The sequence below is a fragment of the Centruroides sculpturatus genome, unplaced genomic scaffold, assembly GCF_000671375.1.
Source record: "Centruroides sculpturatus isolate CEXI.00-Female unplaced genomic scaffold, Cexi_2.0 scaffold414, whole genome shotgun sequence".
Lineage (NCBI taxonomy): Eukaryota > Metazoa > Arthropoda > Arachnida > Scorpiones > Buthidae > Centruroides > Centruroides sculpturatus.
The window spans coordinates 132,971-160,910 of NW_019384735.1; the positions used below are offsets into that span (position 1 = coordinate 132,971).

Consider the following 27,940-nt stretch of genomic DNA (forward strand, 5'->3'; position numbering starts at 1 on the left):
CTTCTTTTTGTTTTCTTTTTGAACTTCTTCTTTCTCGTTCCGTAACTGTTGGGTTCATTCTATCCGGAAGATTTAATGTAGGGATAGCTGTTTTCTTCAGAATCTTTCTTTCTGGTAAACCTGAAATAGAAAATATTCTGGAGTTTTATACTAAAACAAACAAATTAAACATTCACGCGCCAAAACAAGTAATATATATGAATGAACTGTACTTATGACTTACCCAACAATTCATTTCGTAAATCTCTTTCATAATCACTTTGAACAAAATGAACAGAACATATTCTACTTGTATCTGGATTAAATTTATCGCTCCTTTTGCAACGATTAATCCATTCAGACCTAATTCTTTTAGAAATTAAGTCTTTTTGTCTAGGAAACACATGAAACGTTACACTTTCTCCTTTAGCTTTTACTGCAAGAAGGTTATTATTGCAACCATACACAGCACACCTAGTACCCGGCATTTTGTTCTTCACCTAACATAAAAATATAGCTTTAAATATTTAATGACTTATATTTAAATCATCTTACCTTATAAAAAACTTAGTCAAATAAAACAATTACAGAAATATTAAAATAAATCACTTCGTTAATCACAAAATTGGACGAATATTAAAAGCGAAAACTAAACACGTGCACACACTGCTCTAGATAAACAAAGAGGTCAGGACTCGTGCTGACGTCACTAACTTGCCATTCCTGGCTAACATTGTAGAATAGGGATCCGGCTATCCTTGTAGTATATTGTCCTTGGTTCGAAACATCGAATTCCGTTATTCTGCTTTTGTTCGAAGGAAGATCATCATGAACGATCGTCGGGAAACGGAAAAGAGAAAACGCCATCTCACTCCCTCCATGTTAGAGGAAGATTCCTCTCGAGTGAAGAGACTGACTCCCGTGGATCGAAAACTACTTCGGAGAATAAACGACGCCGTTAACGCCGTCAGCAAAAAAATAAGAAACGATATTTTAAGAAAACGTATAGAAAGGAAGAGAAGTGGAAAACACGGAACATCTAAGAAGAGATCGAAGACAAGAAAGGTCGGAAGAAGACGATCAAAATCGAAAAGGTTGAGAGGGAGTAAAGAAAAAGGAAGATCTAAGACGAGAAAGGGACGAAGCGAAAGAAGTTCTCGAAGAAGAGGTAGCACGGCAGAAATAGAGTAGGAAGTCGGTAGAACGGTAATCTTCATCAATGTCCCCGAGAACCGGAAATAAAATTGCTAAATTACTGTAATCTAGTAATCAAACGGCTCTTTTCAGAGCCATGTTTTTATTGGTAAAGAGTAGCCAAATCCATTTTAATAAACAACAATTAATGCTTTATATGTCATACATTCAATTTTACTTTAAATTTTGAATCGTTCGAAACGTTTCGAATGTACATACAACAAATTCGAAACTGTATGGCCTACGATGAAGATTGGCTTTTCGGCTATTTAATACTTCAAATTTTATTTAAATCTCAAATAATCTTTTTACTAATTAAAGTTGCCTCGTGGATATATATACAGTAGAGCGTCGTTTATCCAAATCAATTGGGGACTGGGGTTGTTCGGATAACTTGTTTTTCGGATAACCGATTATGTACGAAAAAATATATTAACCTATCCCGTGTTGAAATTTTTCTCCGTTGCGTGTCGCTTCGCGTTGAATTTTCGTCGATGTTAAGCCTAACGTAAACTTTTTAAAATAATAATCGTGGCTATTGTATCGTTAAAAATTATTTCTTTATTTTTTAAAAATATAAAAACAAATAAAAATTATACTTTAGGCCGACTGGAATTCTTTCGGATAACCGACTTTCGGATAAACGACGCTCTACTGTATATATACATACAAGTTAAAGAGTTCTAGCATGTTTCAGCAACAATTTTTACTTTCCCGGCTTTTATATATAACAGAGGGAAAGTATGGGATCGGTCAAAAATGACCACCAAGATTTTTTTTTTGAACTTGATACCTTGAAACGTCGAGAGATGAAAAAAAATTCAGGGGTAATTTTTGTATATATGGATATTAGTATGTGTATTTATAGCGCGATTTTATTCAGCCTCTTTGAAGTTTAGTTAGCTTAATAGCGAGGTTGCGGCCGAAGTTTTCATCTCTAAAACGTGAACGTCGAACGTCGTGCGCCGCTATCTTGTAAGCGGCGCTCGACGTAACCGAATATTCGTTACATCACTATTAAAAATATAAAAAATTTTTTGCAAGGCTTTCTTAATCAAGTGCCCACGGAATGGAAAGAGCTTAAAAAAGGTAAAATTGTAAATAATCATATTAGTTTAATATGCTAGTTTTTACATTGACAAATCAATTATTGTTGTAAGTGATTCATACATCAAAATTTCAGTAAAAACTATTCGTTATCTATATATATATATATATATAAATGAATGTGTGTGTGTGTGTGTGTGTGTGTGTTTGTCTATCTGTCCTTCATGCATTACCATACCGTTTATCCGATTGCCGTGAAACTTTGAGATGTTGTTTAATATAATCCCGCGAAGGTTTCTGGCATAGTACGATTGCCATGAAACTTTGGAAAGTTTTTAATACACTCCCGCGAAGGTTTCTGGCATAGTACATTTATCCTACGATAGATGGCGCGCGTGTATACGAGCATTTTACTGTGTGTTCGATGGATTTCGAATTGTGAAGACCATTTCCCCCTTCAAAAAATATCTCTATATATGCATTTGTTATTTACGATATTTGTAATAATTTTTGTTTAATCACTTTATTTCAACTTTTTTTTTTGCTAATTACGTATTCGCTCGAACTTTGTTAAAACCTTAACTGTATCCCGAACAACAACCCAAGTTGTAGAAGGAAATTCGCCTATTTTACCGATCTAGGGATCCCCCCTTTTCCAAATTTTAATATCGACTCAAAATAAGTTAAAAAGACATAAAAGGTATGTGGGCTAAATTTAAAGAATCCGTGCTTCTCACATGTACAACTGTATGTGGCCAGCTCATGCGTCGGAAAACCTGATTTATTCGTGTACGCATCAGGGAAAAACCAAAATATCGTGTATCCACAAGCACTCCAATAAATAAATAGAATTGAAACGACACTTTGAAATGTTTTTCCGATGAAAATGAATAATAATAATATAATAATAATAAGTTTCAATAAAAATGATAAAATGATAAAATCGTTATGATAAAATTAAATTTTATCATAACGATTTCATCATTTTATCATTTTTATTGAAATTCAAGCAAACTTGTCATGATAAAATTTAATTTTATCATAACAAGTTTGCTTGAATTTCGTTTCTTCTGTGATCGCAGCAATGCGCGACGGGTAAGCTAGTGAATTTATAACGATAGATTCGTGAATGAATTTTGGGTTATTGAATACTATACGCAATGAAGTTTTTGCCCGACTAGCTAAAAATTGTCGGAAATACAGTGCCGGTTTACCTTCCTTAATCACCATAATTTTTGATAATTTCGTCTATTTTTTGATTTTAATCTGTTTGAATAGAAAGGCCTGTTTTTACCTTACAGCATCAAATATAATATTGATTTCGACAGCCGGATGACCGAGCGGTCAAGGTGGCAGCCTACCGCTCTGGGGACCCAAGGTTCGAATCCGGACAGGTCGAAAAATCCCCAGGAAGTTTTCGGGGGGTGGTCCGTTCGGATATATCGGGCCCGTCCCTTACCATCCGGTCACCCCATTGTGGGTCTGACCCAGTGTTTCTCAACGGGGGCGATATCGCCCCCATGTGAGCGTTTTACCATGTTTAGGGAGCGATCAAGGACTTGCGGAAAACATTTTTCTGGACGATGTAGTAAAACATTATATTAAGAATAATTAGATATTTTATTCATTATATCGTACAATAATTAAACAAATAACATTATACTAGTCACTAGTCTATTCAATGCGGTACAAATTTGGCTTTAGCCTTGGCCTGGGCATCGGAATTTTGAAGTGAAGGGGGCGATACTACGTAACGGTTTTGTTGAAGGGGGCGACGATTCGTTAGAGGTTGAGAAAGGTTTTTAGCAGGCCCATTATGGGTTCGGTCAGAGTCTGACTCAGACTCTGACCGAACCCGTAATGGGCCTGCTAAAAAAGAGGCACTCTTAATACCCACAGAGCGGAAAGACTTTAAAATATAAATATTAATTTTAATAAATACTGCCGATTTTGACATATAGTATTTATTAATTATACTAATAATTTTCGAAGAATTTCTGTACTTTAAATAGTTCAATCAAGTTATCGTGGTAAAAATGTAAACGAATAATGACGTGTAAGTAGTCGTTAAACTCTCCAAGATGGCATCCAAAAAGCAAGATTCAAACGAGGGCTCCATAAATAAATCCTCTGTGAGTTGCTAATTGTTCTTAAATAAACATTTAAATTACATATATTTATTTTAAAGTGGCGTATAGAATATAATTCCGTTAATTTTGTTTAATAATTAACTATAAATTATTTATTTAGTTTCATAAGCATTTTACCCGGCTTACACTAAACATATTTTTTGTATTTAGCCACGTCAAATTGTTTGATTTCCGATCTACGATCACAAACACGTATCAAGCATATTTAAAGTAGAGTTCTTAACTTTTTTTGTTTATAAAAATACTGAAAATAGTGAAAATATAATAACTTGTTCGTCCCAGAAATAAAAACAAGAAATCAAGTGCTTTTCGCATGGTGTGCAAGACAATCATATGAAAATCCCATAAAAGAGGTGCTAAATGACAACAAAATGTTGGGAGCAATGAAAGTACAGTACACAGATTGTGGTATGGCTGCAATGAACTAAATTAATGCATTAAATATAGTTTATCATCAAATATACAAAAATATTTATTCTTAAACTAATGTCTGTGTTCAATTCTCTGCATTTTCATAGTGTTTTAATATTTATTTGTCCTTTTGTATTTTTTGAATTCTTATGCTAAATATTGTCATGTAGACTATATATATGTAAAGAATTGTTTGGTAAAAATGAATAGTTTTGAAAAGTAAGCTGAGATAAGTATTTCATTTACATTCTTTGGGGCCACTGAATACCCCACGTTCCCAGTTAAGTAAAAAGTTTTCACGTGACTACTTAAGAGCTTAAATATACATCTGATCGTTATCCCAAAAAATTATTTTTAGGTCTGTGAAGTATGATTTTCCACTTGTGAAGATATTTTATAGACCGATCATTTATTTTTGTATTTGTGATATATTTTGGTTATAATAAAACATTTATCTATATGTATAAAAGTCAAAATATGCATGTATTCTTAGTGTTTTAACTTGCTTAAATGAATTGTGTAAATCGTTTAGATTATTTTTCATATACTTCTTGATCCATTACTTGTTGGGTCAATTAACAGTTTAATTATAATAGTAATAATGGGAAAAAAACTATAAAATTATTTTGATCATCTTGATGCAATAGTTCTCAACTTTTTTTCAGTCCAAATATCTTTTTCGTGAAAATGAAAATTTTATGTACAGTACCTGTAAATAGCCATTAATTGAAAAGAGGTTTTTAAAAATATATTTTGAAATGGTTTCAAAAATTAATTAATTAACTTTTTAAATAAATTATAATTTTAAAAAACTGTTTTGTAATGAAATACTACAATTAAAATAATGATTTGTTCATATTGCTGTATTTTATTCACAAAATAGTCCAGTGCATCTCAGAAATGAAATCTAGAAAATTTTAAATCATCTGGGTATAAACTGCTTTAAAGTTTTAAAAAATTTACATTAAAAATTACATTTGCCAGTCCTTACCAATTTTTTTTTTTTTTGTTGGAAGTACTTTGTATACCCATGTTAGGAAACATTGATCTAATATTTCTTATTTGTGAATTACTTTTTATATAATGTTTATGTAAAGCAGTTGTGGTCAACCTGGTCCCTACTGCCCACTAGTGGGTGATTTGAGCTTTCATGGTGGTTGGTAGGGATTTTGTCCGATGCTGAAGCTATTTTCTGGTATCTTCACTCATCTATGACTCACTGATGAAGCAGGTTGTACTGTAACAGTGGCCATCACTTGAGTTGAGCTCGTTTTGTGGTGGGGTCGGCGTTGCTAGACTTAGCTATTTTTTTCAGTTTGATGTAAAAAAAAAAAAAAACTTGGCACACTGGCAAAAAAGTTTTTGTGTATTATAAATATATCCAAAATATAAATAAAAAGATAAATTTAACTACATATTTTTACTAAACCGCCACTCAAAAATTATGAGTACTTTGCATTTGTGCTAAATTAACTTACTGTGGAACTGGTGAGTGGTTAGAAAATTTTACTACCAACAAAGATACAAAAGTAGGTGGTAGGTATAAAAAAGTTGACTATCCCTGATGTAAAGGATTTTTTTACAAAGATTCAGTTCTTTAGAACTCATTCTAACTTCTAAAAATATTACTGTAAAATTACTTTTCTCTGTGTTTTGTCAGTTTTTCATAGTTAATATTAAATTTTGTCATTAAAAACTTATAAAAAGTTTATACTATTATATGTCTCCTTCTCAGCAATATTAATTATAATATATGAACACACCTGAATTCTACTTGCCGAATTTTTTCTCTTTATTCAAACGTTTCCAGCCTATTTGGATAGGCCATCCTCAGGTTTTCCTTTATCGTTCCTTTATTTTTGGAACGATAAAGGAAAACCTGAGGATGGCCTATCCAAATAGGCTGAAAACGTTTGAATAAAGAGAAAAAACTTGACAAGTAGAATTCAGGTGTGTTCATGTATTATAGTTTATACTGTTAATTTACTAGCAAATAGTAAAAATATGTTCTTTCTACTATCATAAATTTATTCACTTTAGAGTAGTACAAGAAAATAGATTAGATTTTTCTCATGGGATATTCATTCTATAGATACTAGTATGGTACATTGTGCATTATTTTAATTTTTATAACTTGTGAAAATCAAGTGTTTACATAAATACTACAATAAATCAAGTGTTTACAGTATTATATTTTTGTATATTTTTAAATAATGATAACTTACATGTTAATGGAAAAAGTCAAACTCCTAATTAATACAAAAGAAATAAAGTTTGTAAGATAATCTAACTACAGTAGATCGTCGATTATCCGAATCAATTGGGGACTGGGGTTGTTCGGAAGATTGATGTTTCGGATAACCGATTATGTACGAAAAAATATATTAATTTATCCAATCTTGACATTTTTCTCCGTTGCGTGTCGCTTCGCGTTGAATTTTCGTTGATGTTAAGCCTAACGAAGACTATTGTATCTTAAAAATTATTTTTTTATTTTGTACGAACAAAATAAATATATTGAAAAATATAAAAACAATAAAAAATTATACTTCAGAATATTTGAGTAGCCCAAGACATAGCCAAAGATTGAAGCGCCACAGCACTAGCGAAAATTTAAATTTGCCGACTGGAATTCTTTCGGATAATTGATGCTCTACTGTATATAAAATTACTTATCCTGACTGACTGACTGACTGAGTGATTGATTCATCATTGCCCAGAGCAAACCACTGAACCTAAAGAGGTGAAATTTGGTACACAGTTAGGGTACGTCATGAAAATGCACACTAAGAAGGGATTTTTGGAAATCCCCCGCAGGGGGGGAGAGCATTAAGACTTAACCTGAAGAATGGCTTTTACTGTACTATTGATGCAATTTTTTGCATCAATAGTACATTTAGTCTTCATTGAGTACTTAGGTGTATTAAATTGATAACATTTCAGACATTGTTATAAATATATTTATATATTTCAGTTTTTTAACCAAATGTTCAAATCGTTTTAAATTTGAATTTGCTATTGCATATTGGTTCGATTATAGAACGATTGTAAATGTTCCAGAAAATTGATCAAATTAAAATCAGTTTGTTTGATTCTCAACAGTTCTCATCATTCTCAATGGTAGGTATTATATATAACAATTACTATGGTTATTGAAATACTGAATTTGAATGGGGTTTGCTTGCAAAATCCGCACGGGCAAAGTTGTGGGTAACAGCTAGTAAATAAATATTATTATTCAATGATAATGAGAATGTAGCTTCTAAATGCAGATTCAAAATCATTGAACAAAAATTATTAATGATTAAGAAGTATTTAAAACCAAAAAAAAAGGTACAGTATATTGATTTGAATGGAAATTATATTGAATAATTATTTTTTATTCATGTTTTGAACATTATTAAAAATATTAAAAGAAAATGTACAATGTATATATATATATATATATATATATATTTTTTTACAGAAACAGAAGACAGATGATAAACCAGTTAAAGTAGACAAATGGGATAACTCAGCTGTAAAAAATGCATTGGATGATGCTGTGAAAAAGGTATATTTAAATAAAAACATTTTTTGTTATAAAAAATGTTTGCAAGAATTTAAAATACTTTTTAGAAAAATTTTCACTTCATCTGCAGCAGGTATTTCAGATTAAGTAAAATAAAATGCTTGTTGGCAAATTACTTGGTTTAATTCAGTAAATGCCTGTATGTAGGCAGTTACTAAACTAATTTAACTAAACATAACTACAGTATACATTTAACATATAACTAAATCTAATTTAATTTAGTAATTGCCTATATAGTTGTGAGGTAGCAGAAGTTTATATATCAAAATTAGACCTTAATATTAATATTATTTGAGTTACATAACAATTGTTGTTTGTGGCTACCTGAGAAAGTCTCCTGTTACGTTTTCTCGAAGGCAGCATTACACTTTCTCGTGATCTTTTAATCTCTGGACAGCTGATATCTTCCGTGAATATTGCCAGAGACAGCCAAAAAAGTCAGTCGTCGTCAGTCCCTCCAATAAGGAAAATCATCACCGATCCCTCTAGGAATATCATCGACCAGTGCCTATTTTGATACCTTCTTCCTTTGTGATATTGAGTGACGTTTTGCTAGTGGATACTTTTCCGAACAATTCACCAAAGGAACTGCTGTATCCCTCAACGAGAGCTCCATTGGGAGATCCCCATCCATCACCAGGTATTTGTGCAACTCGCACTCGTTATATGAACTCTTTCTCTCCATAACAAAATTTAGAACCTCTGTATCTTCTCCAATTTATTTTCCATTAAATCTTTGTTAAGTGTTAATTGTAGTTTGAGTCACTTCCATATGCTGTCTCTCAATCGGATGACATTATGAATCCGTCTGTCCACTTACAGGACCGCTTGTGCGACAGTGTGACATAGTAACTACCGTCTCGGCTTCCATGTTCTGTTAAATACAGTGGTGTTGATCCTGACAGGGCACTAAGGAGGTGCTGACCCGAAAGGTCACATAGTTATATAGGCAGTTATAAATTAAATTAGTTTTAGATTACATAAAGTTAAGCTCAATTGCATAAAGTTTGAATAAAAAGTTATTAAATTATATTTAGAGATTAGAAATGGAACAAAGTAATGTTCTTATCTAATTTACTCAATATCTAGTATTTATTCTGAGATATTCCTAACATTTTATTTGACCAAAATGTCAAGTGTAAGTGTAAAATCCAAATTTTATTATGTTTTACACTTTTTTAAAATGAAATTTAAAAGTGAAAATAAAAAGTTATAAAATCAAATATTTTCTTTATATATTTATAATAAAATAGTATTAAATTTGACTTTGACTTTATATAACTTTAGAAATTAAAACCTGTAAATTAGAGTCTATATATACAGGGTGATTCAAAAAGGAATTTGACACTTAAGAAAAATCATATTTTCTCTTCTGTTGAACAGAATACATAATGGCATGAGTAAAATTGTGGAAGATTTTTTTTGACACAGTGTGCACTTCTGATTACACAGCAGATATTTATCTTATAGTCCAATTCACTCCACATCCATTCTATCATATCTTTATTGAATTTTGCCATAGCTGCCTGGATTTGTTCTTTTAGTTCAGTCTTGTTCTTGGGCAGTGGGTGTTCATACATTGTTCTTTACAAACCCCTACAAAAACAAAATCATGGTGTTAAGCCCAGCAGTTCTGATGGCCATTGCAACAACTGTAGATTTCCCAGTTGCTTTAGGTCAGTGGCGTAGCATGGGTGTCAGCCGCATGGGAAAAGGAAAATTTTGCTGCCCTCTTATTTAGGTATCTCAATTTAAAAAACTAAAATTCAGTTTCGTCACAGAATAAGTAATGAAAAATTCTGTGCTAGTGTTTCCACCTTTTTAAAATTGCTGATCCGGACTGCAGGTGGGGTTTGTTTGAACAGAAGTTTCTGATGCATGCGTATGTCAGTTTGCAATGCAAAGAATAATGTGCAGTGCATGCCAGTTCAATTAGTGATTAGGGAGAATTGCGTAGGAGTAACATAAGTAACCTAGATAACTTAGCTGTATTGGAGATTGGAGGTGTATATGAATATGAATGATTCGTACAAGCAAAAAAGAAAAAATAAAGTCAACAGGTTGTGAACAAAATCCTGGACTGTTTGGATGATGACACTTTTCGTGCTCATTTCAATCGGTCTGAATCGTAGGTGCGACAAATATATGTGATGAAATGGTTCAAGTATTTACAAGATACTATATTATTTATTGTGAAATTTTGCCGCCCCCTAAAATGTAATTTTGCCAGCTCCTAAAAAGTGCCGCCCCCACTATGCTACGCCACTGCTTCAGGTCCAATCCATTGCTGTGAAGTTCAGTATCCAAGTAATCAAAATGGAAATGTGATGGTGCATTATATTGTTCATAAATGAAATTGTCACAGTCTTCTTGCATTTGAGACATGAACCAAATCTAAAGCATGGTTAGGTAGGAATGTCCAGTGATTAATTCTTCTGAGAAAAAGAAAGACCCATAAAGTTTTTCCTTTGACAAGGAATGGAACACATTCACTTTTTTGAATCATGGATGTTCTTGGCACACTGGGGGTAATTTTCTGTTTCCCAGATCCACACATTGTGACAGTTCACTCTATCGTTAAAATGAAAATTGGCCTCATCACTAATGGGTTTATCATTGAGCAGAAATGCATCATCATCTATCAGATTTTGCATTTGAATACAAAACTGTCTTTGCCAATTTGTTTTGTCATTATCTATGATGGCTTGAAGTCACTGAAACCTGTATGGTTTCAAATGAAGACATTTCCTTATACATTGGGTTGTGGAATAACAAGCTGAGCATTGGCTCAACACAACTGACTGAGGACTGTGTTTAAATACTTCCTGAGTTCATTCCAATCATTTTGCTGACAGCTTCCACTGCATGTACTGGATTGCAAAAGCATCCAGTCTCTCAGAATTTCTCATTAAATTGTAGATGGATTGTCTGTTAGGTGGTGTCTTGTAAAATCTGGCTCAAAAGACGTGAAATACTGTCATTATGAACTCTGTATACATGAATTTCATGACAAAACATTTTCTTCATCCTAGAGGCAGCTATTTTTTGTCACTGGCATAAGAACTACAAGACAGTGCAAGCCATTCAAAAAACATTGTGAATTGCCCTATCAGTGCATACATCCCACATCAAACATTAACACTAATTTTTTCTTCCATTATAATTAATATATTTGAAAGTGTCAATTTCTTTTTGAATTATCCTATATTTAGCTAATGATGAATACATTAATATAAGAAATATTTATTACAAAAAAGATAATTGATTGTATAATTAGGCTTTATGTCAAATCAAATTTTTTGCTGTTAAAAATATCTAATATTTAAATTAAAATGTGTANTTTTTTTGTTCAATAATAAATGTGAATTCTTCTTCCTGGAAAAAATAAGACATTCCCTGAAAATAAGACCTAGTGCATTTTTCAGAGCAAAAATTAATATAAGACACTGTCTTATTTTCGGGGAAACATGGTAGTGACAAGTAAATTTGGAGACAAATATATTTGACTTAAGTTGTCTTTCCTGGAACTAATTACCGACGTAAGGTCAAGATTAAATTGACAGATTACAGATAAAGTAACGTTTTTGATTCCCATAGGCATAAAACAGGGATACTCCAGATAAATGATGCAGCAATTAATATAGTTCTTGGGCACAACAGAGGGATGATGGCAACATTTACTTGACAGGCAAGGTAATAACCCTATTAGAGTGGTCACTTACAATAAGTTGCTAGAAATGGTTTATAAAGAAGACACACTATATTTAGATTATGCTATCACAAGAACTTCCACTTTATTTAAATTACTGTGCAATGATAAATACAAGGTGTACAAACTGAATGCACTGCAATTTTTTTTTTTTTTTTTACTTTTTGGGTACTAAGAGGGCCTCTTTTAGTAACCCCATTATGGGTTTGGCCAGGCTCACAATGGGGTGACCAGGTGGTGAAGGACAGGGCATAACATATCTGGATGGGCCACAACCTGAAAAATTTCTGGGGCTTTTTTAACCCATCCAGATTTAATCCTGGATCTTCCAGAGTGGTGGTAGGCTGCTACCTTGACCATTCAGTCATCCAGCCATCAACGCACTGGAGTTATGTAGAATCCCTATTGGGATGATAGATTATTTGGATGATGTCCAGAATACATAGGGTCTATCAACTTCTTGCTATCTGGTAGGCTAAAGGAACATAAATATTCAGTAGATAGGAGAAAATGATCACAGTGCCTTCCACCTTTGCATCAGAACTGGAAGTTAAAGTAAATCTAGACAGCATGGAGCTGTTGCTTACGGTCTTTAATTCTTTAAATATTTGAATTAGACATCGTTTCTTTTTGAAATGTGTTCAATTGGAGAATGTTACGTTTTCGTTCAGTGTTTTAACACCAATTTCTTAGTTGAATTTATGACCTGAAGAAGGCCTATCAAAGAGGCCAAAAACATTTGTGAAATAAATTTTATTTACTGCTGGAAAAGGAGGTCTTTACTTGTGTTTGATTTCATTTTCCAGTTTGTCTCATCTCTAATTGATCAAAATATTTTTGTATAATGAGTTTGGTAAAAAATTTTTTAAATAGGAAAATTTTTGAAAATATTTAAGACCTCATCATTCTGCTAGCATTCCCCCCACCCCATGTCACAATCTGTCATAAAATTTGTACATATTACCTCAGGACAGATATCATATTTGAATGACCTCCCCCATTTATTGATAAATAAATTATTTTTAATGGAAAGTCTGAAAAGAATATTAGTCTGGCATTGGGGTCATTCAAATATGATATCACCAATTTTAAGTTTATTTTGACTACTTACCCTTCTTTGCCACATTTTTGACTACTTACCCTTCTTTGCCACATTTTGCACACATTTTGTCAGGTTTTGAGACACCTCCATGCTGATATCACACTTGATTTACCATCCCAATATTAAGATCAAGCATTTCTATAAAACAGATCTACAATAAATTAATTTATTGATATTTCTTTCCAAGACTAGACTAATTTTAAAGATAGACAAATAGCAAAAACAAAAAAAAATTTAAATTTAGTAATTTACCACACAGAGTCTGAAAACATTGTACTAAGTAACTCCTAAACTAAAAATAATATGTATACTAGTATATCTTTCAACAGTATCTTTATCTGTACAGGTATACCTTGGGTTACGTCATTTTGAGTTAAGTTGTTCTTGGTTATACGTTGTTTGTCAAAAAAAAAATATATATGGAAATATAAAAATCAAGTTTAAGTCATTTTATTCGACTTTACTTCTGTCCGCCACAAATATTGAAGTCATAATATCACTAGGAAAGCGTTAAAAGCACATAAAATCATATTAAAATATGTACATTTACAGTAAATGTTAATATAATCATCATAAATCCTAGAGAATGAAACATGAAAACATCTGTGACTCTGCATTGTCGTCTTATTTAGCAGTCTTTAAGAACTCAATATTGGTGTTTTCCATGGTAGTTCCAATATCTACTGTTTGGTGTTGTTGTCAGCACCACTCAATATTGATAAATTTAATATAAATTAGTTTATTTTCTACTGTTGCAAAATAATTTTAATAACTGTATTTGTTATTTAACCTTACAAAATCATCTTACTTTATAATGTCTTAGAGCAAACCACATTCACAAATAGAGTCTACCATGTACTGTAAACATTGCCAAATTGTAAACACATACATTTACAAGTATTTATGTACATGTAGTTATGTATTCATAAATTTAGATTACTTTTTTTTCTGTACTATATTAAAAACTAAAATTTATTTGTTTGTAAACTTAAAATAATTTTTTATTAACCATATATTATTAAAAATGCATTTATAAATAAAATACAGAACTGGGAATGGTTATTTGTGATTTAACCTACAGTGTTTCCCCGAAAATAAGATATCCGCAGAAAATAAGACCTCCCCCTGAAAGTAAGACCTATGAAGTTTTTTTTAGTGGTAACGATCATGGACAGATGGTTGAAAGTGGCCGTTGGCTTTTTGAAAGTACATCCACTGATTGGTCAGCAGACAATTATGCTACACGGCATGATTTGCATAAGGCTATGGCTTGGGAATCACAGATTTGCATAAAGTTACGCTGGTGATGGCTAATTGGTCGGCCGGGAATCACGCCACATGACATTTGCATACTGCTACGGTTCAGTAAGCACTAATTGGTCATCAAGTCTGATGTTGACGCTATAAAAAGGCGACAGTTCGACACACCGGATATACGTCCTCTCGTCTAAGTTCAACTTGGGAATTTTTTTGTTCAATAATAAATGTGAATTCTTCTTCCTGGAAAAAATAAGACATTCCCTGAAAATAAGACCTAGTGCATTTTTCAGAGCAAAAATTAATATAAGACACTGTCTTATTTTCGGGGAAACATGGTAGTGACAAGTAAATTTGGAGACAAATATATTTGACTTAAGTTGTCTTTCCTGGAACTAATTACCGACGTAAGGTCAAGATTAAATTGACAGATTACAGATAAAGTAACGTTTTTGATTCCCATAGGCATAAAACAGGGATACTCCAGATAAATGATGCAGCAATTAATATAGTTCTTGGGCACAACAGAGGGATGATGGCAACATTTACTTGACAGGCAAGGTAATAACCCTATTAGAGTGGTCACTTACAATAAGTTGCTAGAAATGGTTTATAAAGAAGACACACTATATTTAGATTATGCTATCACAAGAACTTCCACTTTATTTAAATTACTGTGCAATGATAAATACAAGGTGTACAAACTGAATGCACTGCAATTTTTTTTTTTTTTTTTACTTTTTGGGTACTAAGAGGGCCTCTTTTAGTAACCCCATTATGGGTTTGGCCAGGCTCACAATGGGGTGACCAGGTGGTGAAGGACAGGGCATAACATATCTGGATGGGCCACAACCTGAAAAATTTCTGGGGTTTTTTTAACCCATCCAGATTTAATCCTGGATCTTCCAGAGTGGTGGTAGGCTGCTACCTTGACCATTCAGTCATCCAGCCATCAACGCACTGGAGTTATGTAGAATCCCTATTGGGATGATAGATTATTTGGATGATGTCCAGAATACATAGGGTCTATCAACTTCTTGCTATCTGGTAGGCTAAAGGAACATAAATATTCAGTAGATAGGAGAAAATGATCACAGTGCCTTCCACCTTTGCATCAGAACTGGAAGTTAAAGTAAATCTAGACAGCATGGAGCTGTTGCTTACGGTCTTTAATTCTTTAAATATTTGAATTAGACATCGTTTCTTTTTGAAATGTGTTCAATTGGAGAATGTTACGTTTTCGTTCAGTGTTTTAACACCAATTTCTTAGTTGAATTTATGACCTGAAGAAGGCCTATCAAAGAGGCCAAAAACATTTGTGAAATAAATTTTATTTACTGCTGGAAAAGGAGGTCTTTACTTGTGTTTGATTTCATTTTCCAGTTTGTCTCATCTCTAATTGATCAAAATATTTTTGCATAATGAGTTTGGTAAAAAATTTTTTAAATAGGAAAATTTTTGAAAATATTTAAGACCTCATCATTCTGCTAGCATTCCCCCCACCCCATGTCACAATCTGTCATAAAATTTGTACATATTACCTCAGGACAGATATCATATTTGAATGACCTCCCCCATTTATTGATAAATAAATTATTTTTAATGGAAAACATTATATATTTGTAATTTCTCATAATTTCAAGGAAAATTTTTTATTTTAAGCAGTAAAAATCTTTTTGATATAAATTTTAATCTGAATTTAATTAATTCCAAATAATCTGCCAGATTTGTTGGACAGATTGTTTGGCATTAATTAATAATCAAGTGATTGGATTTTCCAAATTTAATTGTTAGTTCTTTTTTCTGAAATAGACATTTTCAGTTAAAATGTGAAAATTTCATATTAAAAAAGAAAAGTAAAGAATGATTTTCATATATATTATATATTGAGCTATATCTTATGATAAAATATACTGTTTAGTGATATTTCAATTTAGAATTTCATGAAACTTTATTGCATTGAATATGATTTTGTAATCTATTTAGTAATATATAATATGAATTGTAAAAATTAATTTAAATATCAATTATGATAAAATTTAATCATCAAAAATTCAATATTTTTTCATATTTTATTTTTGTTTACCACATCTATGAGGTCCCAGACATGATCTGGACCTTCACCAAAACCCTCTCCCCAAAACAAAGAATCTGAAATGGACAAAAATCCTTTTAATAAATTGTTTGCCATTGGGATTTTCAATGATTCACATCTTGGAATAATTACTGTGGAAGAAAAATACACAACTCTTAAATTAAACTATATAAATCTCAAGATCAGTAAAAATCTCCAGTTGGGCTCAGAAATTGGCATTGAAGTAAATATCAGCATTAACTCTGCTACCTGAGTCAGTCTCAAATTACTAGTGATGGGACAATACCAAAATTTCTCCTGATTCCAATTCTTCTAAATACTTTAGAAAGTTTATTTTAGTTTAGAAAAATTAATGATTTACATTATGAGCATGATACATTCATTAATTAATAAATACAAAGTTTAAGAATGGAAAATGATTGGGAAATTCAGAATCAATCTTTCAAAAGAAACTTGAAAATTCTCCATTTATATGTGGATATGCATGTCTTTATTGTATACCAGAAAATAAATTTGTAATCTCATTTCAGATAAAATTAATACTGCAACACTACTCTTAAAGAAATTACAACTAATTTCCTTTTTACTCAAAGATCTATCTCATCATGTCACTTAAGGTTGCCATCTTTGGAAACTGCTTCATTGGCCAATGCAATAACCAGGAGAAGGTAAATGAGAAGATGCATTTCTTTATTCATGCTTCTCATAATCAGCATACTTCTTAAATGCTTTAATTCCATCATATTTAACACTAAATAAGGTTTGGCAAATGATGCAATGAACTGAATAAATATCGTCATCACAAGTTAACCAGTTTTTGAATTCATTCACTTTGAATGTTTAGACATATTCATCTTGAAAAATAAATTTTTAAAACTCAAAGTAGCAGTAAACTTAGTGTCAACATGTATTTTTACTTAGAATTCAGTGAATTACATTTGAAAATTTAACATATTACAGCATCTTCTATGAATCATAACAAAAACTTTTATAGTTATAATGAGAATATAAGACACTGTCTTACTTTCGGGGAAACATGGTAGTGACAAGTAAATTTGGAGACAAATATATTTGACTTAAGTTGTCTTTCCTGGAACTAATTACCGACGTAAGGTCAAGATTAAATTGACAGATTACAGATAAAGTAACGTTTTTGATTCCCATAGGCATAAAACAGGGATACTCCAGATAAATGATGCAGCAATTAATATAGTTCTTGGGCACAACAGAGGGATGATGGCAACATTTACTTGACAGGCAAGGTAATAACCCTATTAGAGTGGTCACTTACAATAAGTTGCTAGAAATGGTTTATAAAGAAGACACACTATATTTAGATTATGCTATCACAAGAACTTCCACTTTATTTAAATTACTGTGCAATGATAAATACAAGGTGTACAAACTGANAAGTTTTGAAATTTTTAAATTGTAAATCAAATTACAGCTGTCCCTTGATAATCCGACAGGTATGGGACCAAAGGGGTGTCAGATTACCAAAAGTGTCTGGATTACCGAAAGTGATTACATATTTGGCATTGTTTTGCTATCAGTAGCCTACAATATTCCCTACTCCAACTGTTCGAACAGAACTGCTTACAGAAAACACACGAAATGTGTGTCATCGTGTAAGAATTGGGTGGGGAGATTCACGTCGCAACATGCTTCTGTGCAAGCAGACACAACAGGGACAGGTACCTTGACAGGAGGTGCGTCGGACTACTGAGCATGTCAGATTAAAAAAACATTGGACTATCAAGGGACAGCTGTAATTTTTAAATTTACATTATTTGTGTGTTGCAGTGGTGGAACATTTTGCTATTAATATGGCCTATATACAGAGTACTGATTGCCAGTCAAACAAACCCAATACTGCAACTCTAATGTTACCCTATCTCCCCTAAAATGAGGACAGTTAGTACTGACCAAGTGCAGTTTCTCGTCACTCTGACTGTGCAAAAAAAAGTCTGCCATGACAGACATCGCCTTGTGTGTGGGGCATTGCCATTTATCAACATAAAAATTTCCAATAAACTAATACTTAATTGTTAATATCATAATTTAAAACATTTTTAATCTCTGACTGAAACAAATAATTAATTTTCTTTTAAAATTTGGAAGAATTGTTTTAAGAATTGGAAATTGTGATGAGATTTGCTTGATTCTGATTAATCATCTTGTCACTACAAATTAACCACTGGAAGCAGGTAAGAAACCAATCAGGAAGTGAGGATGAGGGAACAAGACCAACCAAAATATATGATCAAGGGACAAATTTTATAAAAATTTGTATCCCAAGGACACTGGGGCTTTTTGATCCACTTTCTGTCAGATTCATTGGCCTCTTTAGATTAATCCCATGCTGTTGCCATACTCCTTATCACTAGTGACTTCTCTTCCTTTCATTAAACTGTGTGTGCTTGTGTTTCTCTTCAACAAGAGAAGACACAGAGTAGAGAAAGCTTGTGCCCTTCTGTGAATCTGGAACTTTTTATCTCTTCCTGATGAACTTTCTCAGCATGTATGCCTAATTGATTGAACTCAGAGAATCAAGCTTTGTGGAATTTTGTCTAACTTAGCAAGAAACCAAGGATCATATAAGAGTCTCTTTTTCACAATAAATGGTTTTGTTGAATGACAAGCCTACTTTTGTACCAAACACACATACCTACATGTGTTACTACATTCTGTTACATCATTTTGGCCTATAAAAATTCTCTGTTTGGTAGAAATTCTGTCATTTTAGTGGATGTTTCAATATCAGGCTGTAATGAAAGTCACACACACTTCTCATATCTAAAAATTAATATTTAGCCAATATACAAGGGTGGTTTTTTCAAGCTCTGATGGTCCATAAAACAAAGACAAGTGTAAATAACAAAATGAATTTATTACCAAAAGTTAGGTACAAACATGGTTACTTTTTGACATAATCACCATGAAGATTGAAGCATTTGTCATATCTGTGGACAAGCTTTTCAATCCCCTCTTGTTGCTGCCAGTGACTTGTGATGGACCTTAACGTTAGTTTGAAGATCGTCATTAGTCTCAAACCTCTGCCCTTCTAGCCACGTTTTCAGTTCAGGAAACAGGTGAAGTCTTCGCCACCTTTAACCAGCGTATAGCTCCAATTTAGTGCTGAGTGACTTCCACCTCTTTCCTGAACAAAAAAGTGGCTAGGAGGGCAAATGTTCGAGACTAATTACAATCTTCAAAACAACGTTAGGGCCCATCTCAAGTCATTGGTAGCAACATTCTATGACAAGGGGGATGGAAAAACTCGTCTACAGATATTACAAATGCCTCAATCTTCGCAGTGGTTATGTTGAAATGTAACCATGTTTGTATCTAACTTTTGGTAATAAATTTATTTTGTTATTTACACTTGTTTTTTTTTTTTTTTAAGGACCATCGGAGCTTGAAAAAAAACAGCCTATGTATATCTTTTCATTTGTAAGAAAATCATTTTCATTTAAAATATCAATTGTAAAAACTTAATATTTGCTGTTAATAAAAAAATATTGTATGAATCAGATAACTTAAGCTTATTTTAGATTTTAAACTTTTTAAAGTTTTTAAACTTTTGAATTATTTAAAACTAATAACAATTTATGATTTTACAGATGTTTACTGAGAAACTGAAATATATTGAAAATCATCGTCTTATGGATGGCAGGCTGGCAATATCTGGAATTGCTGTAGGAACAGCAATGTTTGCTCTTGTCTGGGATTATTATTATCCATTTCCTCTATCTCGTCCAATACTTATTGCTTGTGTAACTACATATCCTTTTAAAAATAATAATTGTAATTTAAAATAAATTTTATGTGACAACATATAGAATACTTGGCTTGGATGTCATGCCAACAGTTAACTCAATCAAAACTTCAGACTATGAGGCGTTAAATAGAATTAAACGAAATATTTTAATCTTGCAAGCACTTTCAACGTAAATATGTACGTTGTCTTCAGGCAATTCAAAATCGAATAGATAATTCTGTTCTGTTCAAATTCTCTATTTGATTTTGAATTGCCTGAAGACGACGTACATATTTACATTGAAAGCACTTGCAAGATTAAAATATTTTGTTTAATTCTATTTAACACCTCATAGTCTGAAGTTTTGATTGAGACAACATATAGCCCTTTAATTAACAAACTTTTAATTCTTCAAAAATATTTTCTTGTTTTAAAAATATAAATTATTGTTTATTTATATTTTTAAAACAGGAATAGTTAAATATTACAGTTTACAAATATACAGTAATTTATACATTTATAAGAAATTATATTTTTACAAGTGTATTATAATATTCAATATGATTCTATTATTTGAAATCAAAAATTATCTGTAGAGTGATTTTAAGCAAAAAAATTCAATAGTAGAATCACTTATATGACAGTTCGTAATCTAAATATATAAAATTACTTGTCCTGACAGATTGACTGAGTGATTGATTCATCATTGCCCAGAGCAAACCATTGAACCTAAAGAAGTGAAATTTGGTACACAGTTAGGGTACGTCATGAAAATGCACACTAAGAGGAGAGCATTAAGACTTTACCTGAAGAATGGCTTTTACTGTACTATTTTAGATGCAATTTTTTGTTTTCAACTACATTTAGTCTTCATTGAGTACTTAGGTGTATTAAATTGATAACATTTCAGACATTGTTATAAATATATTTATATATTTCAGTTTTTTAACCAAATGTTCAAATCGTTTTAAATTTGAATTTGTTATTGCATATTGGTTCAATTATAGAACGATTGTAAATGTTCCAGAAAATTGATCAAATTGAAAACAGTTCATTTGATTCTCAGCAGTTCTCATCATTCTCAGTGGTAGGTGTTATATATAACAATTACTATGGTTGTTGAAATACTGAATATAAATGGGGTTTTCTTGCAAAATCCACACAGGCGAAGTTGTGGGTTTAGTTGTGGTTTATAACTTTGCAGGCATTTCCAAAATTTTTTATGACAGGTGAAATCAGTTGTTGACTTTAAAATGCTAAAAAGCATTTATTGTTAGAATTGTCTTCTTTTACTTATTTTGGTAAAGCTAGAAATTAATTGAGAGCATGAAATTTTGGAATTTTGTTGGATGATATTTTTTGAGTTAATTGAAGACACAGACTGTCCAAAAAAAAATTTTTGGTACACACTATTTATTCACTTTGTGTTCCAGAACAATCTTTTTGATGACCTGACCTTTTTTTTAGGCTACTTGGCCGTCAAGTTTACAAACATTCCTGTAAAAAACACAGAAATATATCTAATTAAAATTGTAAATTTTAACTTAGAGTTCATGGGTCTTATAGCCATCTTCACATTCTTCATCCTTTCCATTTGTTTGTTCTGGAACACAAAGTGAATAAATGGTCTACCAAAAATTTTTTTGGACAGTCTGTGTCTTCAATTAACCCAGCATGAAATTTGTTAAATATCATTGTTTTGTTAGCCTGATGAAAAAATTAAATGTCATTTGATTGGGTTTTTTATATAATTTTATTTTTATGTTTTCTGTAATGTAAATAATTACAGGTAATAAACTTCTTTTGCTTCCAAATTACTAAATATTCTTTTAGATGATTTTGATATTCATATTCCATATTGGCTTAACAATTATTTTATGTTGTGAGCTTTTTTGATTAATTAAATTAAACTTTTCTCCATTTTCCTTGTTATGTTGTATCTCACAGAGTATCCTGTTTTTGTTATATCAATCATGTTTTTGCTAATGTAGATATTTCTAATTTTATTCTATATGCTAATGATCAGTTCAAATTCTAGTGTTCTTCAAAACATTAATTTGCATACACTTGAAAAATATAATTTTGAAATTAACTTGTCAAGAGTGTTGACTGTATTTTGTGCTGATTTACATTCCAGTGTACTTTCCTTTTTGTATTTCAAATTATCATGTTTCATATGTTTATTCAATAAATGACTTTGGAATCCTAATTGATGGATGTCTAACTTTTTTTTCATCATATTAACAAGATTATTAAGCAAGAGTCAAAAATTTTGATCTTATTCTGTTTTTAAATGTTTTTATGGGCTGCTTTTTTCTGATAAAATATTTCTGAGTCCCCTTGCATGTTTCACATACAATGTCTTGTCTCATCTTCCAAATTATATGTTGTCCTTCTCAGGACAGTCTTTTTTTTTTATTGTGCCATTCTTAACATAAAGTCTATTGAGGAATGTCATTTTTTTAACTCTAAAAACTTGTTATCCTTTTATATATAGTTGCAATAGGGTTTTAGCATTTATTTATATTACATTTTATGCATATTGCATTTTAAGTTATTATTTCATTTTATGTATATTGTATTTTTTAAGCTTGTATGTAATTTATTTCTTTATGGGTTTTGTCTGGGAGTTTCATGCAAGGCATGGTCCTCTCAAATGTATATAATCTTTATTTTTAAAATAAATAATTCATTGTACAGTATTATACTAGAATCTATACTTATCAAAAGACTGCATTAATCAAACATAGATTAATCTTATACATTATTTACACAAGTCACAAATGTGTTATATTTTATAATTCAGTTTTTTACAAATTAAAAAAAAATTGAATATATGTAGTAGGGTCAGCAAATTTCAGGACTTGGCATATAGTTCCTTGCCTTGAATAGTTTATAACACCAACATACAACCACCCTCAAAAGAAACTCCTTTGGCAAAGATAAAGTTTTTCCAGAACTCATACAGCTTTTGGAAGCCTTCTTTTTCAATCACCTTTGATGCTGCTTTTATCTCATTTGATGACTCAAAACAATGTCAAAATAGCCTGAGATCATTTTGACATTGTTTTGAGTCATCAAAAGAAATAAAAGCAGCATCACATCAGACATTGTAGATGGTTGCAAAAGAAGTCTTACAGCAATGCTTCCTGAAACTGTACAAGTGCTGGAAAAAGTGTATCATTGCCAAAAGGGGTTTTTATTAAGGTGGTTGTATGTCAGTATTTTAAACTATTCTAGGCAAAAAACTATATGCCAAGTTCCCAAACTTTTAGATCTAAGACATATATACAGTATTTTCCTTCCGTGACCTAGAAGTTTCTGCATGTCAAAGGAGTTTGTTGAGTATTTACTTCTGCATGATATTCATGTTAAGGAAATAACTGATAAAACTATAAAAGGAAAACCCTTTTATTTCCAACTTGTAGAAAACAAAGTTTGAAAAAAGGTACTGTACATATGACCATAATTGTAAAAAAAGACCTGTGTTGAAAACTCATTGTCTTTGAAGTTCATGCAGGATGATTCTTGAGGCTTTTGTGACTTCTTACTATTTTGTAATTTCTTTTACAGAATACAAGACCCCAACATGAGGCATAGTAGACATGATGCACTGACACACATCTTGCAGAATCCATGCCATTCTTCTGTTAACCCCATTCTCAGTCACTGTTGTATCCCATATGTTTATATGCAGTGATAGGTTTTTTAGTTTTGTATGTCATACATTTGTTGTGAAAAGTGCTCTAGAAACTTTAATTTTAATAGTCTCTACAAAGTGCTTTTAATGTTGATTCATAAGGAACCATATCTACACCAGCAATGTTGAAACATCCCCATATTTGCTTCTTACATGGAAACTTAACTTGCTGTTTGATACAGCTTTTCTTCAGGCTTTTGTTTGTCTTTCTGATGACCCATCCAGTATTTCTGTAGGCCTTGAAAGGTGACTTGTCAGACCATATTATTTGACACTAATCCTGATCTATCCAATGCAGATGATCTTTAGCTCATTAATTTTGTATCCTCTCCTGGGCCTTTGTTAGCAAGGGCTTATGCTTGGCTTTGTATGATCTGTAGTCATTCTCCCTTAGCCATTTAGTGGTTATTTTGATTGAAACTTTCCTACCAATCTTTTCTTTCTGTAGTCCTGCAGTCTGTGTAAGTTCTGGTTGCTGAGCCTTGATTCCTAAGATAAGCATGCAATCTTGTCTATCCACCATAGTCTTTTGTTTTCTATGTTTTCTCTTTGGACCAAAGGATTTAGTGGAATCATAATGCTTAAAGAAAGATTGGACTGAGTGAGTATTCAGAAACAAAGGAGTTTCTCCTAATTTCTCTTATCGGGATACTTGCTAAACATTCTTTGACATCTTCCCCCTGATTTTGCAAGATAGTGTCGACTCTCCCAGTACAGAAGATCAATGTTTAGACCTGTTGGATGCCAGTTCCATTCATTGCCACAGTGCAAAGCAGAATATGCTAGTAGAAAATTACAGGGATTGATGGGATGACCATTGTTGTCAGTACTGTATGAACTTCAAGACCAGTGCTTTTACTTTTTGTGAAATCTTTTTATGTGATCTCTGCAATAATTTTTTCATTTCACTTTTTTTAAACCAATAACATTTAAAACCTTTCTCTTCCTGATTTGCATTGTCTCCACATCCTCAATAATGACACTTTTTCATATTTCAGCAGAACATTTCTTAGGATGGGGTGCACAAACTTTAGGTCTGAGGGGAAGGTACTTTATATTTTATTGGCCTAGTAGTTACTTAAATGCAACATCAGAGCCAAATTTTATACCAGACTGAAATGAAAGCTTAGCTGCTAAAAACAATTGTTTTATTATGTTTATGTGCTAATTATCTGTGTTTAAAAAGTTTTTTTAAAGATGTATTTAATATTTGTTTTCTTTACTATGATATAACTGTTGTGAATCAGATCCAATATTTCTAGATTTAGTGTATTTAATAAGACAGCTATGAAAAAGTGGTTAATTAAAAAAAATTTATTTTACTTATTTTCTTCTTGCTGATTGTTTTAACTAACTTTTGTTTTCTTATCATTAAAATAAATGTCTAAAAACATATGTTTGACACACTTATATTAATTCCTTCCATATTTGTGTATAACTTAATCAATGTTTTTATTTATTATATTTTATTTAGATTATTGTTTGATAGTAAATGTGTGTTTCATAACACACGTTTTGGAACATGGGTAGGATGACTGGGTTTTTCTGGAACAATGTACAGATTTCAGCCATAATGGAAAAGCTTTTTTTGTGTTTACAAGATTTTTATTCATAAGAGCTTTTCAGGAATGAGTTAAATAAATCTTGTAAATCTCAGTCAGGTTATAATCTGTGAATACTAAGAGTTTGCTCACTGATGTGATATATTTTATTATTTTTTTTATTGAAAATAATTTTATGAAATTGTTAAAATATTAGAAAGTATCTGAAACTATTATTTTGAGATAATGAGCCTTAATTTAATTACATATTTCATTCTGATGGGAATTCTAACCTTGTATACCACATTTTTGGAAAAAGGTATTTTTTTAGTTGCTTTTGAAAAAGACCCTTCTGGACTGGATCCAGATCAAGTTTGGACTGTTAGTTCAACATTGAAAAGGTATATATTTTTTTAAATTAAAATAAGATAAATAAATAATTATATATATATAGATAAATTTAAATTTTATAAATGAAAATTAACTGCACTGTCAATTCTAAAATGTTTGTGTTTACAGAAGGCATTCATCTTTCCTTTGTTTATAATTATAATTATTATAAGTTAGATCATATGTAAATCATTATCATAATATTACTTCTGTCGCAACAAAAAGATGTATCAGAATAATTGAAAATCATTGATCTAGTGAAATCTTATTAACAAAATTAAATATATTTTGCACTGTATTAACATTGTATACTTTTTTGTAAATACATAAATACTAATTTAAATATGCTAAAAAGTAAATTTAAAAAGGTGGAGCTAAGAAAGAAATTCTCCAGTTTATCCTTTCATCCCAGTCTCAAATTTTAAGACTATTATTACGCTACCTTTGCACAGTCAAAATACTGCGGCCATTTATTATACATTCAGCAGGACTCATTTTTAGTTATCTCATAGGTTGCTAAATAAATTTTATTAGAATTATCAATAAATTTCAAATTAAGGAATCTTAAAATTATTTAGATTTTAAATGAAATTTAATATATAATATCATTAATTCAATGATTTAGAATATGTAAAGTTTTAATAATCATAATTTTTAGATTTTTATATTTATTAATATTTAGTGTTATAGCATGCCCATGATATTGATTATAATTTTTTTATTTACAGATTTGATGATAAATATCATTTAAGTATGATACATACAAGTGGTAATTCTAAAAAATCTCAAGAATCTTCCTTAGAAAAATCAGTTAGTAGTTGGTTTGATGAAAAAGGCAATCTTATATATGATTTATTTGAACAAGATTTAATTAAACTTCATGCAAAGTTATGTGAAAAGAAAATTAATTAAGGCTATTAAATTGTTTTATATGAATATGTTTACAGTATATAGGGGCATAAACAACAAATTAAAATTTTGACTCTGAAATAGCTATTTAAAAAATTGTGCCTTATATAGCTATTATGTATTATTATACTGTAGATCATATTCTTTAATAAAAAATCTTTAAGAAAAAGCAATTCAGACATAATATCAATAAACATTTGGGACCATCAGATATAACAATTAAAAATAGTTACATTAAGAATTCACACAAATAACATCTTCCATCAGTAAATTTTAAAGTTTGTGCATAATTTATTGTCATTTAGATATTTATTTTTTCTTAAATAATTGTAATAGGAGTCTAGCTCAGAATTATGCACAAATACATTTTAAAAATATCACTTAAATACAATTTATTTGTATTTCCATAATTAAACAAAGCAAAAATTATTAAATAATTATTAAACAAAGCAAAAATATATATATTTGATTATTGAATATAAATTAAGATTTACATAAATGAGTAATTATCTGTAAGTACTCATTTTTTAAAAACCTTATTGTATATATCTGAATTGCATCATCAATTTCTGTGTATTTAAATATTACTACATTCCTAACATGGTATTTCAGAAATTTTGTCATTTGCTATTTCATATATATATATATATATACAGTATATATAAATATATTTTGATATTTGAAAATATTTAACTGCACAAAAGTTATGCATATGTAAATGTACACATTCGTGATATAAAAATGCTTACACTGTTGTTTTGCATAGTTTTTCAATGTTATCAAATATTACAAAATTTTTAATTTATAGTGCAATATTCATTAAAGTAGATGTTAAATTTCAAAACTAGCTTTTTTTTTTAATAATAATAATAATAATGTAAAATTAATGCAAAATAGAAAAGGGAAATTGTTGTTAAATTTTCAAAATATCAGTTTTTAATTCTTGGGAAATGTATACTTGCTCTAAAAATGATATATGTTGGACTTGATAGTATTTTACTAACAAGTAAAGTAGTCTTCCATATTGTGTGTAATAAAAGTATTATAAATGGTATGTGTACTTTTTCTCTGCAGTTGATAAACTTGAACATAACTAAAAATTTTAAACATTCTTCTGATAAGTTT

At 30.9% G+C, this 27,940-nt stretch overlaps 1 protein-coding gene across 1 annotated transcript; it reads left to right on the plus strand.

Annotated features, from left to right (window-relative positions):
• The first annotated feature begins 4,195 nt into the window (after nt 1-4,195).
• On the plus strand, nt 4,196-27,869 carry LOC111628267 (probable signal peptidase complex subunit 2). Its single transcript, XM_023372017.1, has 5 exons — nt 4,196-4,352; nt 8,248-8,334; nt 20,139-20,299; nt 25,783-25,917; nt 26,635-27,869. The coding sequence occupies exons 1-5, from the start codon at nt 4,302-4,304 to the stop codon at nt 26,816-26,818; spliced, it is 618 nt and encodes a 205-aa protein (XP_023227785.1). The 5' UTR covers nt 4,196-4,301; the 3' UTR covers nt 26,819-27,869.
• The last annotated feature ends 71 nt before the right edge of the window (nt 27,870-27,940 follow it).